Source organism: Eleutherodactylus coqui, chromosome 12, assembly GCF_035609145.1.
Source record: "Eleutherodactylus coqui strain aEleCoq1 chromosome 12, aEleCoq1.hap1, whole genome shotgun sequence".
Taxonomy (NCBI): Eukaryota; Metazoa; Chordata; class Amphibia; order Anura; family Eleutherodactylidae; genus Eleutherodactylus; species Eleutherodactylus coqui.
In genome coordinates, this window is record NC_089848.1 from 129,129,064 (window position 1) to 129,143,041 (window position 13,978).

General features: G+C 47.3%; 1 protein-coding gene across 2 annotated transcripts in view; it reads left to right on the forward strand.

The window, feature by feature from the left end:
* Positions 1-13,978, forward strand: part of ARMC3 (armadillo repeat containing 3) — a 153,377-nt gene that overhangs the window by 77,521 nt on the left and 61,878 nt on the right. For both annotated transcript variants that reach the window (XM_066584877.1, XM_066584878.1), the window contains exons 12-15: positions 4,341-4,590; positions 9,026-9,162; positions 10,440-10,608; positions 11,787-11,887. In XM_066584877.1, the coding sequence (XP_066440974.1) occupies positions 4,341-4,590; positions 9,026-9,162; positions 10,440-10,608; positions 11,787-11,887 (657 nt within the window). The remainder of the gene's footprint in view (positions 1-4,340; positions 4,591-9,025; positions 9,163-10,439; positions 10,609-11,786; positions 11,888-13,978) is intronic.

A 13,978-nucleotide genomic window follows, 5' to 3' on the forward strand; every position in this document is an offset into this window, starting at 1 on the left:
TCTAAATGGGGATCATACAGAAAGATTAGGTAAAAGTAATATATGCAAAAATGCAAATAGATAAGCAGAAAATAAATCCAAGGTCACTAATCCCAAGTCACACACTTTAGAAACCGCACACTTAGCATACACTTACGTGTGCTTTATCTAGCACTCACCTGTAATACTTCTGCTCCTCCTCTGTTGCCCGCAACATTCAGTTTAGCAGAGACACAGATTGTTCAGTAGATTGTTATTTTCATTAGCTCGTTTATTGGGGCAATAACATATTTATTCCATAAGTCGTGTTTATTCAGATCGCTTTATTCTAGCTTTCCATTCAGTAAAATATGTTTGCTCGTTGTCGGTGCCGCATTAACAACATTTGTTTGCCTCACCCAAACACCACGCAGGACGTCGCCTGGTTAAAGTCGCCTGCCCTACTAATTACCTCGTCCTTTCAGCTGCGAGCCGCATCCAGTGTGATGCCAGCGGAAATCAGACAATGGGAGCTGTCAGTTACATTTGTATCCACATGCAGTCGCGGCGTTCTCATTTCTATTAGTCTGTGTTTTGCTTAAATGTTAGAATGATGTACTTATTAAATTACCCTTTGCGGGTTATTTATCGTCTGGCGGATCACAGCGCCAACTACTTCATTAATCAAGCCGCAAGATTTCTTGGGAGACGGTTCTTGCAACGGCTTTCTTTCCAGGCAGTTCAAATCAAACGCTTGCCAATCCGTATTTTCAGTCCGTCGCAACAAGAATAGACCAATCACTAGGTGTCCCCATTTAACCCCTTAGTGACTGCAATGTGCCTTTCTACTGACCTCACTAAGGGGCTTTAAATCTGCACATACATCTTCAGGTAGTGGCTTTGCTGACTTCTGACAGCCAGGCTCCTGCTCTAACTGCCAGGAGCAGATAAACCTCAGGTCCTGCGGTTTAACCCCTTACAATCAATAGCACCCTGCAGAGCAATCAAAAGGTACCAATGGTTTCAGCTTGCAGCCTGACAAAAGCCTCCATGTCTGCCATGTAACTCAGCCTACTAGGCCCCAGCTCCTGCAGAGTCTAATGGGCTAATGGCCACTTCCGTAACTACAGGGGATGCGGTTGCACCCAAGCCCAGGAGCCTTAGGGGGCCATAAGGCCTCTCTTCTCCATAGAGGGAGCCCAGTACGGTGAATAAAACATTATAGTTGGGGGCCCTGTTACAGGTTTTGCATTGGGGCCCAGAAGCTTCAAGTTACACCTCTGCTTATAGCCCTTTGACACAGGCCAACAGTCGGGTTAGCGACTGCATGAGCGCTGATGTCACCACTAAGGTCGTTAGCGCTCGTGGAGAGTGTTTACACTGAAAGGCTTCACCGCTGGATCGCGGGCTTCTTGCTCAGTGCTTCACCTTCTATGTGAAGCGGGAGCGTTTACACGAAACGACAAGCCTGCGATCCAGAATGGTTTTTAAGATGACTCAAAAGTCAACGATCAGAACCTGTGAACGAATACTGAACCATTTCTGTGCATTTACACGGCATAATTATTACTCAAATTCGCTCATTTTGAGCATATTTTAAGCGATAATCGGCCCCTGAAAATGGCCCATTAGTAGGATACACCGCATAAGTAATGCGGTGTACCACCCTAGCAATCAGATAACAGGGACTGAAAAAGTTCAGTAAAATTTAATTCAAAGAAAAGAATCTTAAAAAAAGCTTAAAAAAATATGAACCTTCCACCACAAAAAACATTTTTCGATAGATCAATTACAAAGAAAAATTAAAAAGCAGCAAATAATTGGTTTTACTGCATTCGTAACAACGCAAACAATGAAAATATTTTATTTTTCTCGCTTGTTTAACACTAAAAATAGTTTTAAAAAAAACTTATGTCAGAATTAGTTTTGGGTTTTTTTGCCTTTCAAAAAACACAATAAAAAGCAATCGAGAGTCACATGTACCTCAAATGGGTACCAATAAAAACAGCAACTCCCACAGAGCTCTGCTGCTGGAAAGATAACAATGTTCCGGGGCTCAGAATGCGGTGATGCAGTCGGTTGCTTTTCTTTAAGAAAAAGTTTTCATTGTACTGAAGTAGTAAAAAATAAAATGATCCCTCTAAGTTTGGTGCCGCAGTAATCGTGGTAATCAGGTAAGAGTTATTGGATTATTGTTACCAAATATTGAACAACAGCCCAAAAACAATGACGGAATTTCTGGATATTTCTTCCATCTCCAAAGATCTAATGGAAGTTCCACAACACATTATGTATCTCAGAGTGCTGCCATTAAAAAATATAACTCATCCCACAAAAAACAAGCCCTCATACGGCTGCGGCAACAAGTTATGGCTCTTGCAATGCGACATTAAAAATCACTTGCCTCATAGGCCCCTGTCACACGGGCAACAGCAATATCGCCACTACAAAATCACGATATTGCAACTTTGTCCCTTCCATTTTGCAGTGTCAGTGATGCATTTTGGGGGGGGGAATCGTGCACCGCTGCTGTCCGCGATAAAATTGCATGATAAACTTGCACAATTTAATCGCAAAAAGGTAAAGCCCTACCCAGAAACTAAGCCCTAGCTGCACTCCATTAAAAAAAAGGGATTACTTACCTTCCGTTGCTCTCCTGAGCTCCGCCGGGTGTCCAGCAGTCCTCATTCACCCACAGATCACTTCCTGGGTGCTGGATTCATAAATTCCGCCTCCAGGATGCGATGGCTCTAATTGGTTCATCCAGCACTGCTCAGCCAATCAGTGCAGTGCTGAATCAACCAATGCGGTGGCTGTGATTGGTTCATCCAGCAGTGCATTGATTTGCTGAGCAGTGGCCGAATAACCAATCAACAGCCAGCGTGTTGTGGAGGTGGGATTTATGAATTGGCTGAGCTGCGGCATTGATTGGCCAATTCATAAATCCCGCCTCCACAACAGCTAGGGCTTAGTGGAGTTAGGGCTTAGTTTCGGGGTAGGGCTTATTTTTTGAATGTTAAAATCGCATCACATGAAAACTGCGATTTTGTGCATTGCAACAAAAATGAAGGCTTCATAGGGAAACGTGGTCTACAAAAAATTGCAAATCGCGGCAATATAGAGCATGCCGCAATTTTATTTCCTCGCAGGATAGCATCAGAGAAAACCGCACTAAAGTGAAGGAACCCATTGGAAAGCACGGGCTTCACATACATGTGTTTTCTATCACGTCGCTGCAAAATGGCACGATTTTGTCGCCCGTGTGAAAGCGGCCTTAAGGCACAAAATAGTATGTGCACAAAGAGTTAATAAAGAGCTTCTGTAATTCTCATAGGTGTGTGTTTGGTGAAGGCTATTACATCAGCTTTGCCCAATAGAGTGGGTCTTATTTTCATGGGCATTCCGGACATTTGTTATTGATGACTTCTCCTCAAGATAGATCAGCAATAGTTGGTCAACGAGGTCCGCTGCTGCTGATCCCTGCCGATCAGCTGATCCTCTGGTCTACTGTCATTGCAGTGGCCCGGACATCTACTTTGGTTGTCAGAGACAGAAGTGTAAGGCCTCATGTCCACGGGCAAAAGAAGAATTAAAATCCGCAGCGGATTTTAACTCTTCTCCTGCCCGCGGATCCGCACCCCATAGGGATGCATTGACCACCCGCGGGGTAGATAAATACCCGCGGATGGTCAATAAAAGTGATTTTTTTAAAAATGGTGCATGAAAAAATCTGGACCATGCTCCATTTTCGTGCGGGTCTCCCGCGGGGACGGCTCCCGCAGGCTTCTATTGAAGCCTATGGAAGCCGTCCGGATCCGCAGGAGCCAAAAATCGGAATTTCCTCACCCGCTCCGGTTCTTCTCTTCGCCGCAGCGCCATCTTCTCTCCGTCGCGGACAGATCTTTTTTCTTCGGGCCGGCGCATGCGCACGGCACGTCACCGACGTCATCCTGCGCATCCGCCGGGCCGAAGAAAGAAGATCCGGCCGCGACGCAGAGAAGATGACGCCGCGGCGAAAAGGAGATCCGGAGCAGGTGGGAGGTAAGTTTATTCTGATTTATTCTTATTTTCAGCGCTCATGTCCGCGGGGCAGGAGGGGCCTGCTGCAGATTCTCCATGGAGAACCCGGAGCGGGCCTGATTTTCCCCGTGGACATGAGGCCTAACCGACGGCTTTGCTCTTATTGACTTCAATTGGAGTGAAGCCTTCCAGCTCTAACTACCATTACAGATGTCCGGCCCCACAACACTGACAACAGACCAGGGGATCAGCTGATTGGTGTGGAGCCTGAGCGACAGACCCCTGCCAATCAACTATTATCAAAAGTTAATTCCCAGAATATCCCTTTAATGCTGTTTTCAATGTCCTTCTCTTCACATCAGCGCATTGCTGGAAGCGGATAGAGTTGATGCCTTAGTCAATCTTCTGACGGATAAGAGAGAAGGCGTGATCGCCAATGTGTGCACAGTCCTAATCAACATGGCCGCTCAAGAACCTCTCCGGATCGCCCTGCAGAGCCAGGGTGTTATGCCGGCCCTGGCGGCTACCTTGCAGACAGACAGTAGTTTGGTGCTCCGGAAAGCCATATTTACAGCGGCTGCCTTCGCATGTGACGCAGAAGCAAGAACTCAGGTAAGGGGCTTTCTGAATAATAAAGTTCTTGTTATTTAGTCAAGCGGGATGCAGATACAGTACTGTGCAACAGGCTTAGGACGCCGCGAAAAAAACGCTGCAGCGTAATAATGCTTCTAGAAATAGAAGTGTTGTTGTTAGCCGTTAAGTCGTTCACGACTCTCGGTGACCCTAAAGGCGAGCTCCCTGCATGTTTTCCACTGCTTCTTTCACTTGTGTGATATCCATGCCAGTATCTGCTTTGACAGTATCAGCCATCGTGTTTTTTGGTGGCCAGGTCTTCTTTGCCGCTTATCTATCCAAACATTATAGATTTTTCTAGCGACTCTGCTCGAATTACATGGTCACAATCCATGAGCCTGAGCACAGTCATCTTGTCCTCCAGTGAGCCTGAGCACAGTCATCTTGTCCTCCAGTGAGCCTGAGCACAGTCATCTTGTCCTCCAGTGAGCCTGAGCACAGTCATCTTGTCCTCCAGTGAGCCTGAGCACAGTCATCTTGTCCTCCAGTGAGCCTGAGCACAGTCATCTTGTCTTCCAGTAAGCCTGAGCACAGTCATCTTGTCCTCCATAAGCCTGACCCTGGTCATCTTGTCCTCCAGTGAGCCTGAACCTGGTCATCTTGTCCTCCAATAAGCCTGAGCCCGGTCACCTTGTCCTCCAGTGAGCCTGAGCCCGGTCACCTTGTCCTCCAGTGAGCCTGAGCCCGGTCACCTTGTCCTCCAGTGAGCCTGAGCCCGGTCACCTTGTCCTCCAGTGAGCCTGAGCCCGGTCACCTTGTCCTCCAGTGAGCCTGAGCCCGGTCACCTTGTCCTCCAGTGAGCCTGAGCCCGGTCACCTTGTCCTCCAGTGAGCCTGAGCCCGGTCACCTTGTCCTCCAGTGAGCCTGAGCCCGGTCACCTTGTCCTCCAGTGAGCCTGAGCCCGGTCACCTTGTCCTCCAGTGAGCCTGAGCCCGGCCATCTTGTTCCCCATGAGCCTGAGCCCGGCCATCTTGCCCTCCAGTGATATATCGGGTCTAATATGATTCAGGACCTTTCTGTTACTCTCGCCATACAGGACATATGCAGCAGCTTTCGCCGGCACCACAGCTCCAACGTATCAATTTCCCTTCTATCAGCTTCCCTCTCAGCCCAGCTCTCACATCCATACATGGCTCTGGGGAAAACAATGGTTTGCACTATCCTGTGTTTAGCAGCATTACCAGTATCCGTACTTTTCCAGATTTTGTCCATGTTTAGCATCACGCTTCGCCCCAATGCTGTCCTACGTTTTATCTCTGGCATAGATTCCCCAGCCTGGTCAATATACGAACCAAGGAAGATAAAGTCTCGCACGCATTCTACGGCCTCACTGTCGATTTTGAATTTAGCCATTGTCAATTAACAAAATGCAAAGTGACTGAACAAAAGCACAATGTAAATCCCGTCAATATTTGGTGTTACCTGCATCTGTTCTTCTGGGTACACTTGCACACAGTTTTTGAAGGCACTCGGCAGGGCGGTTGTTCCAGAGATCTTGGAGAACTAAGCACTGATCTTCTGTGGATGTCGGCTCGCTCAGATCCTTCTGTCTCTTTATGTAATCCCAGACAGACTGATGATGCTGAGATCAGGACTCGGTGGGGCCATATCATCACTTCCAGGACCCCCTGTTCTTCTTTCCTTTTTTCTACATTTTTCCCTAGTCCCCATGGGGGACTTGAACTTGCGATTGATTGATCACTCATATTGTTTAATGTAACACAATAGTATTCCATTATGCTTTATCGTAACTGACAATCTATCAAGACATGCCACAGGCACATCTTCATAGATGATCATTTATGACTGCCCGACTGCCATGACACCCAGACGGCTCCCCTCGATTGCATCGTAGGGGATTGTTTGGGAAGCCCAAATGCCGATTGGGGGATATAAATACCGCTGTCATCCGCATTTTAAGGGTCAACAGCTGCGAAAAAGTGTTATCTCCAATCGTGGCTGTTGTGGTCAGGTGTCCGCTGTGAAAAATGACCAACAATCCACCGTGTGTTTGGCGGGCTCTGCGCCCGAACCTGCATCATACACAGACACCCGATGTGTGCCGAACACGTGGGGAAGGGGTTAATCATGCCCATGGTCTTTCCATATTACATTCAGATATTCCTGTGTGACAGATGTGTCCTCCCTAAAGGGGTATTGCCCCCATGGCTAGTTATCCCCTATCCGCAGCCTCACGCTACAGTTACAAGAGGGTGGTGTCTAGCTCCGTGAACATGGCGGCCGGACGCCGCCGGTACGCACTTTTCAATAAAAGGACTTTCTTGATATAAAGTGAACCTCAGTTTTAAAATTGAGTTTTGATGAGAAGGAAAAGCGCATGAGAAAATAATGGAGATGATTTACAGGCGCTTACAGTGTAGGAAATCACTGGAAGACATTAGGGCTCCGTCGCCTGGAGATTGCCTCTATAAATCACTCCGTGTTCATTTGTCAGAGCTGCAATGGCGGCCCATGCAGGTCGCTGCTAATCGCATGCATCTAGCGCTGATGACACATTTCATCTCCTCGTGTAACTAGACGTACGATTTGTCTCTTACCAAATGACAGATAACAGTATATAACATATATGTAATATGACTTAAAGGGGTTTTCCGGGCGCTTACTATTGATGACCTATCCTCAGCAGGGCTCTGCCGATCGGGATCTCAGCCATTCAGCTGATCGTTCAGCCCGCTGTCAGTGGAGCGGAGCTGTCTGTTACACTTCTATCTCTAACCCCGATGACAACATTCGGCTTAACTCCACTGCCAACATGCCGGATGATCAGCTGATCAGCGGGGATCATGAGCGGCGGACGCACGCCATTCACCTATTGATGATCTATCCTGAGGATACTCTGGGCTATAGTTAAAGGGGCTGTCCAAGATTTTGTTTTGTTGTCTTTTTTTAAAAAGACCGTATTCACTGACCTACAAAGTAACAGTCATATAAAGTAACAGTCATACAGTCGCATGTCCCGGCTCTCTGCATCTGCCGCAATGCTGCTCAGTCGTCCTTGCCTAGTCTTTGTTAACAGGCTGCAGTCACCCTGTATACAAGATGTCACAGGTTGCTGCAACCAATCACAGTCCCCAGTGCTCATTGGGTGGGCTCTGTCATTGGCTGCAGCAGCCTATGACATCCCTTACATAGGCTGCTACAGCCTGTCAACATTACTTCAAGGGGAAGGCCCAGAGCTGCCGGCATGAAAGATGCAGGGAGTGGGGGGAGATGAGTTTATGACTGTTTGTTATTTTGTGGCTTGGGAAACATGCTTAAGAAAAAAAAAATCTTGATCAAACCATTTAAGAAGTCAGCAACCCCTTTAGCCTATACTGAATGGCCCCTTTATTAGAGCCCTCAGCCCACTCACAATCGTTGCTTCCATGTATGTAAATTCTCCCCTTGACCCCGGAGTGCAGCATTAAAATGGGTGACAAGTTTTCTGCGGATTATTTTTGTAGTGTGAATCCACATTAGATGGGAAAATCCAGCGATCGGAGCGACTTCCAACGAGGTCGGTCATTGGTGCTGGGCTAGCTGGGGTCTCGCTGCCAATGGCGGGAGGTTTTCTTGTGTAATGGTATGGAGAGTATACAGAGAATGGCGCGATTGAGGAAAACCTACAGAGAAAGGGGATGCTGTGGACAGAAAAAAACTCCACACCAAAAGGGGTCGGAGGAGGATGTCAGGAATCATTCTGACCAATAGGAGCTGCACAGTCAAGCACATTGCAGCTGAATACAAAGCTGGTAGGAGCACTAATGTATCCGAACGCACAACTCGCCGTTCCTCCGCACGGATGGGCTATAACAGCAGGCGTCCAGTTCAAGCGCCATTGTGTCTAAGAGAAACAGAAAGGTGAGACTCCAGCGGGCAAAAGAGCGCAAAACTTGTATCATGGGGCAGTGGAAAAACATCTCCTGCTCAGATGGATCCAGATTTCTGTTGCACTGTGCTGATGGGAGGTCAGAATTTGGTGTGAGCAGCATGAATTGCTGACCCCTTCTCATCTGCTGATCAGAACATGTCAGCACCTCCATTGAAAGTGGACCAACTACAAGTAGCTTCCTGTCCGCAGGGGCCGATATTCCTGCAGAATGATTTCATCACCAAGTGGGATCTACACCACAACGAAGTGCTGCAGTTCTGAAGGCCAGAGGAGTCCAGCACTTCTAGATGGGGGGTAATAAAGGGGCCGTTCAGTTTAGATCTGTATCAGCGAACAATCCCTCCGTATTTTCTGCATCTGCTCTCCTGTATATCTATGCTTTCTGGCAGTGGTCTCTCGCCTCTGGCTCTCCAGCCATTGTGAAACTACCAACATGCCCTATGTCTTTCATTATAATTGCTGGGGCTTGTAGTTCTGCAGCAGCCTTACCGGTGACTTCTTTATGACTTTCCATGTGTTTAGTTTAGAGATGCGGATGGGCTGCTCCACCTTGTCAAGCTTCTCCGTTCCAACCATGATGAAGTGAGGAGAAATGCATGCTGGGCTATTGCTGTGTTTGCAAATGATGAAGTGACTGCAAGTGAACTGTACAGACTGGGGTAAGTTGCATCCTATCCTGATACCATCGGTGGGACGCCATTTCTATAACTTAGGACCCATTTTAAAATTGCAAATGCAGGAACTAACCTGCCAAAGAGCCGATTTACTGAGTCTACCAGTTACTGAGCCAAAGGACTGCATGCGGCAAATTGATGTACCTAAGTCCTTGCTCTGCTTCTTGGAAATCAGTCTGCCTATTATTGTGGTTTGTGGATCATAAATTGGCTTACTATTGGCGAAACTTGACTTGGGCAGATCAATTCTCCCATCTCAACATGTTATCGGTGAGTATTGATGATGATAGGGAGGCCAGGCGTGGGAGGCACGAGGCCAGGCGCGGGAGGCACGAGGCCAGGCGCGGGAGGCACGAGGCCAGGCGCGGGAGGCACGAGGCCAGGCGCGGGAGGCACGAGGCCAGGCGCGGGAGGCACGAGGCCAGGCGTGGGAGGCACGAGGCCAGGCGCGGGAGGCACGAGGCCAGGCGTGCGAGGGAAGAGTCTGGCTGTTTTCACACCACATTATGTTACAAGTATGCTATCCTTGGACCCCCCCACCACCTATCAGTAGAATGGATTGCGTCTTATTAGCAATTTATGTGTCATAAACCATGCTACATAAGATTTAGACCCTCGGAGGTGTCTGAGAACTGCACCCTGGATATATGGGTTATGCCAGTGCATACAAGCCATCCATCATGAAGCACAATGCATCAGCACATATACAATGGTGCAGTTGGACAGTTCAGCAATGGAAGAGCATTCTGCAAATTGACCAATCATTCTACTCAGTCTTTAAATCAGATGGACGTACCTGGGTGTGGAGGGTGCCCAGGGAACGCATCTTATCTAAATGTGTTGTGCAAACAGTTAAGTACTGTAGAGGTTCTGTTATGGTCTGGGGATGTGTTACGTGGCATAGTCCCAGTCCGTTGGTTCTAGTGATAAGAACCATGAACACGACCCTGACATTCCAGACAATAATGTGCTGCCGACAATGTGGTAATACTCTGGGAATGGTCGGCCATACTTCCAACAAGACGACGCACCTTGTCACACATCCACCGCTGTTTTACATTGGTTTGAGGGTGTTGACGTTCCTCGACTGGACCGGCTGCACAACCTGAACCTACTGAACATCTCTGGGCAAACTGAAATACTAGTTTTGTTTGTTGCTCAGGAGTCCAACTACTTTCAGTAGGACAGGGTAAGCATAACTATGTTTGTGTTTGGTTCACAGAACACATTTCTATTACATTAATGATCTTCTGTCTATTTAGGACTTTTGACGTTCTTCAGGAGATGAATCTCTCAACAAGTCGTAGAAACAGTTTCAGTGAATTAGCTGAAAACAAGTTACTGGATAACAACCTCTCCCTAAAGTACAACCAGAAGGGACACTTGTCCTACGGTAACCTGATAAAGGATCGGTTCTACGACCACGGCCGGGTATGTGGACTGCTGATTGCCTCATAGTGGGTTATCACAAATGCTCTTCCCGATGTGAGACCCCAGAACTCCATTTAATGATAAAAAAATGTCAAATCAATGGAAGCAGAAACTCAAGTCTTTTGTTGCACAGCATCAAAACTGTTTTCCCCCTCAGAGGGGCTCAGTGTGGCCCCTTTGTCACCGGACACATATGAAGCCTGGAGTCACGTTCCTGCCATACACATCATAGCGGATCACGACTGACGGATGCAATGGCTCCTGGGATGCCGCAGATCATGGTGGGGGGGGCGGTATGGGGGGCATGTAGGCTCTAATCATAAGGCGTAAGGTCCGGAGAACGTGGAGGCCGAGGAAGAAGGTCACCATCATCACCACCTGCACGGCCGATCCATCTGTTTGGTGGCCGCCGCTCACTTTTGACTCCGTTGTAATAATGGGGGGGGTTGTCTTGTTGGGATTTCCTGTTCCGGCTGTCGTCCGGTTTCACGGCCGGTAACAATTACAATTGGAAAGGATAACATTACAAACGTTTGCACAGAATCTTCCGCACAGTCGGCTGCGAGACGTCCAATTCTCTGCTCTTTCTGACAAATGATTTCCGAAGGCTTTGTGTGAGACTTGCGCGGACACGCTCCGCAGTTTCCACGCTTGCTGGTAGATGGCCAGATGATTTTTGATTACAGACACAACCCTTCTCATTAAATCAGAATACCACTTATGAATTGTGCGCCCGCTGAGCCGAGCTTCACCAAACCTTGTTATAAAGTCACGTTGCATGCCAATAACAGACAAGAGGCTCTCCTGTCTTTGTTGGCAGCCATTTTGTCTCATATGATGACGATGGGAGAATAAACCCTTTGGTCCTCTTTTAGCAAAACTGTCTAACGGTAAGCCGTCCTTGTTGCCAGGAGCAACCAATCACAGCGCAGCTTTCATCTTACCTCTGCAGCTTCAGAAATAAAAGCTGCACTGTGATTGGATCCTCTGGGCAACAAGGATGGCGTACTGTTAGACAGTTTTGCTAAATGACCATTTTTGAGTTTCTGTTGCCGTTGATATCACATTTCTGTATCTGAGTGTCATTAAACGGAGTTCTGGGGGCTTCACACTGGAAGATCTTCTGGAATAACCCGCTATATCAAAAATATAATGTTAAGCATTTTTTTTCCTTTTAGCTAAAACCAGGAGCAAAGTTACCGTCTTTAGAGGAACTCAGTAAGCAGATGCTGAACCAGAGCCGAGCCGTCCTCTTGGTGAACACAACAGTTCCGGAACCGTGAGGCTTTTTACATTTCTTTTCATACCAGTAATAATGACTATTATAAAGAAAAAAACATCGCCGGGTCCTAGAAAACTCTTGTTGGTCACGAGTGTCATCCTTCACGAAACATTCCAATACAACGAGCGGAGGTGTCTGCAGGATGGGATCTTCCCTCGGTGAGAGATGTGCACCCCGTCTGCTTGTTGCCTAAATTCACATCTTCATGCTAATTTCAGGGAGGATTTTTTTGCTGTGGAAAATCAGCATCAAACGAGTTGCGTGTAAACATACCCTTAAGGCCTCGTTCACACGGATGACAAAGTCGCGTGATTTTGTAGCATTGCTACAATGCTAGAAAACGCATGTATGTGAAGCCCATGCTTTCCTATGGGTTCCTTCAGACATGCGATGTTTTGTAGCATGCTACAAAACGACACAAAAACCTCACGGGTCCGGCGATATGGCCGCGACTTGAGGTTTTGTAGCCCATGTTTCCCTATGGAGCCTTCCTCCCTGTTGCATCGCATCACACGAAAACGCGTTTTAGGTGTAGTGTGCTGCAACTTTGACAGTAGGAAATCCTACTGTCAAAGCTAAAATTTAAGCCCTGGCTGAAAAAAAACCAAACACATACATCATATCTGCTGCACTGTCAGCTCAGCCGCATCTTCTTCCCCGGTCCCTGGCAGTGATCTTCTTCTCTTCTAGCCGGGGATTCAAAAATCCTTGCCTTCTGGAAGCGCTGGCTGTGATTGGCTAAGCCTCAGCCAATCACAGCCAGCGCTCGATGAATGGCAGTTATTAAACCAATCACAGCCATTCATCAAGTGCTGGCTGTGATTGGCTGATGCTTAGCCAATCACAGCCAGCGCTTCAGGAGGCAGGGATTTTTGAATCCCTGGGCAGAAAAGAAGAAGATGATCTGTGCCAGGGACCCAGGGAGAATATGCGGCCGAGCTGACAGCGCGGGACAGGTGGTGTATGTTTTTTTTTTTCTGCAGCTATGGTGTATTTTCAGGGAAGGGCTTATATTTCAAGCCTCCCCCGAAAATCCTCGCATGTGGTGCTACAAAGTCGCGCGACTTTGTAGCGCGGAAAATAGCAGCAATATCGCACGGACCAGCGATTTTCTCGCAGCGATGCTGTGTCGCCCGTGTGAACGAGGCCTAAAGGGGGAAACGTGACTCCTCATTCTTGAGATCAGTAGGGGTCACAGCAGTCAGACCCCACTGATCTATTAGTTTTTGCCCATCCAGTAGACCGGAATACCCTTTTAAAACATGTGTCCCATGAACACTGAAATTTCTTCGGCTGAATTCAAGTTGGCTGCCACCAACATGGCCGGCAGGTACCACCGTACTGCAAACACATTTTCCTCCACCCATCGAAGTGTTGTACAGAGTTTGCCACTTGTACAAGCGCTGTAGAATATGTTGGTGCTATATAAATAAAGATTATTGTTCTCATTCAGAAGACATTCTGGGTGGCCCTGACCTTTGACTCGCCCTGTTTATCGAGGGGCTGCAGATTACAAGATGTCTTTATATAAGTCCCTTGAAAGGAGGGAATAAAATAAGATCACATACACAATGTCATTTACTGAGATTACTTAATGTATTAGCAGAAGAGATAAGATTTGCGCACGTGACAGGTGTGGCTTCTCCACGTGACGTTACAGATGAGGTTTTAAATAAGAAATCACTCAGACAGCACTTTCTGGAAATATTCATCTAGAATAAAAGCCTCTCCACATGATATCTGCAATAACCGTGATTGCAGTGTATTATACAAATGGGGAGTTGGAACAATGCCTCTACAGCACCATCTATGGGAAGGCAATATTCCTGCAACTCAATGTGAGACCTTTCAACAAGTCTTCTTACAATCACTGGGACTATGAGCCAAAAGGAAAAGATAACTATGTACAGACAAGTGTCTCAGTATTTTTGCCCCTCATCAATGTGCAGTAGGTTTCCCTATACATGTGGGTCGGGAAGGGTGTCTCTTCTCCTAAGAGAGAGCATCTAGAAGGTGTGAGCAAATGGCTCATATTCCCAGCCATTGTAACAAGGTTTGTTAAAAGGTCTGATGTTGACTTGCAGGAAT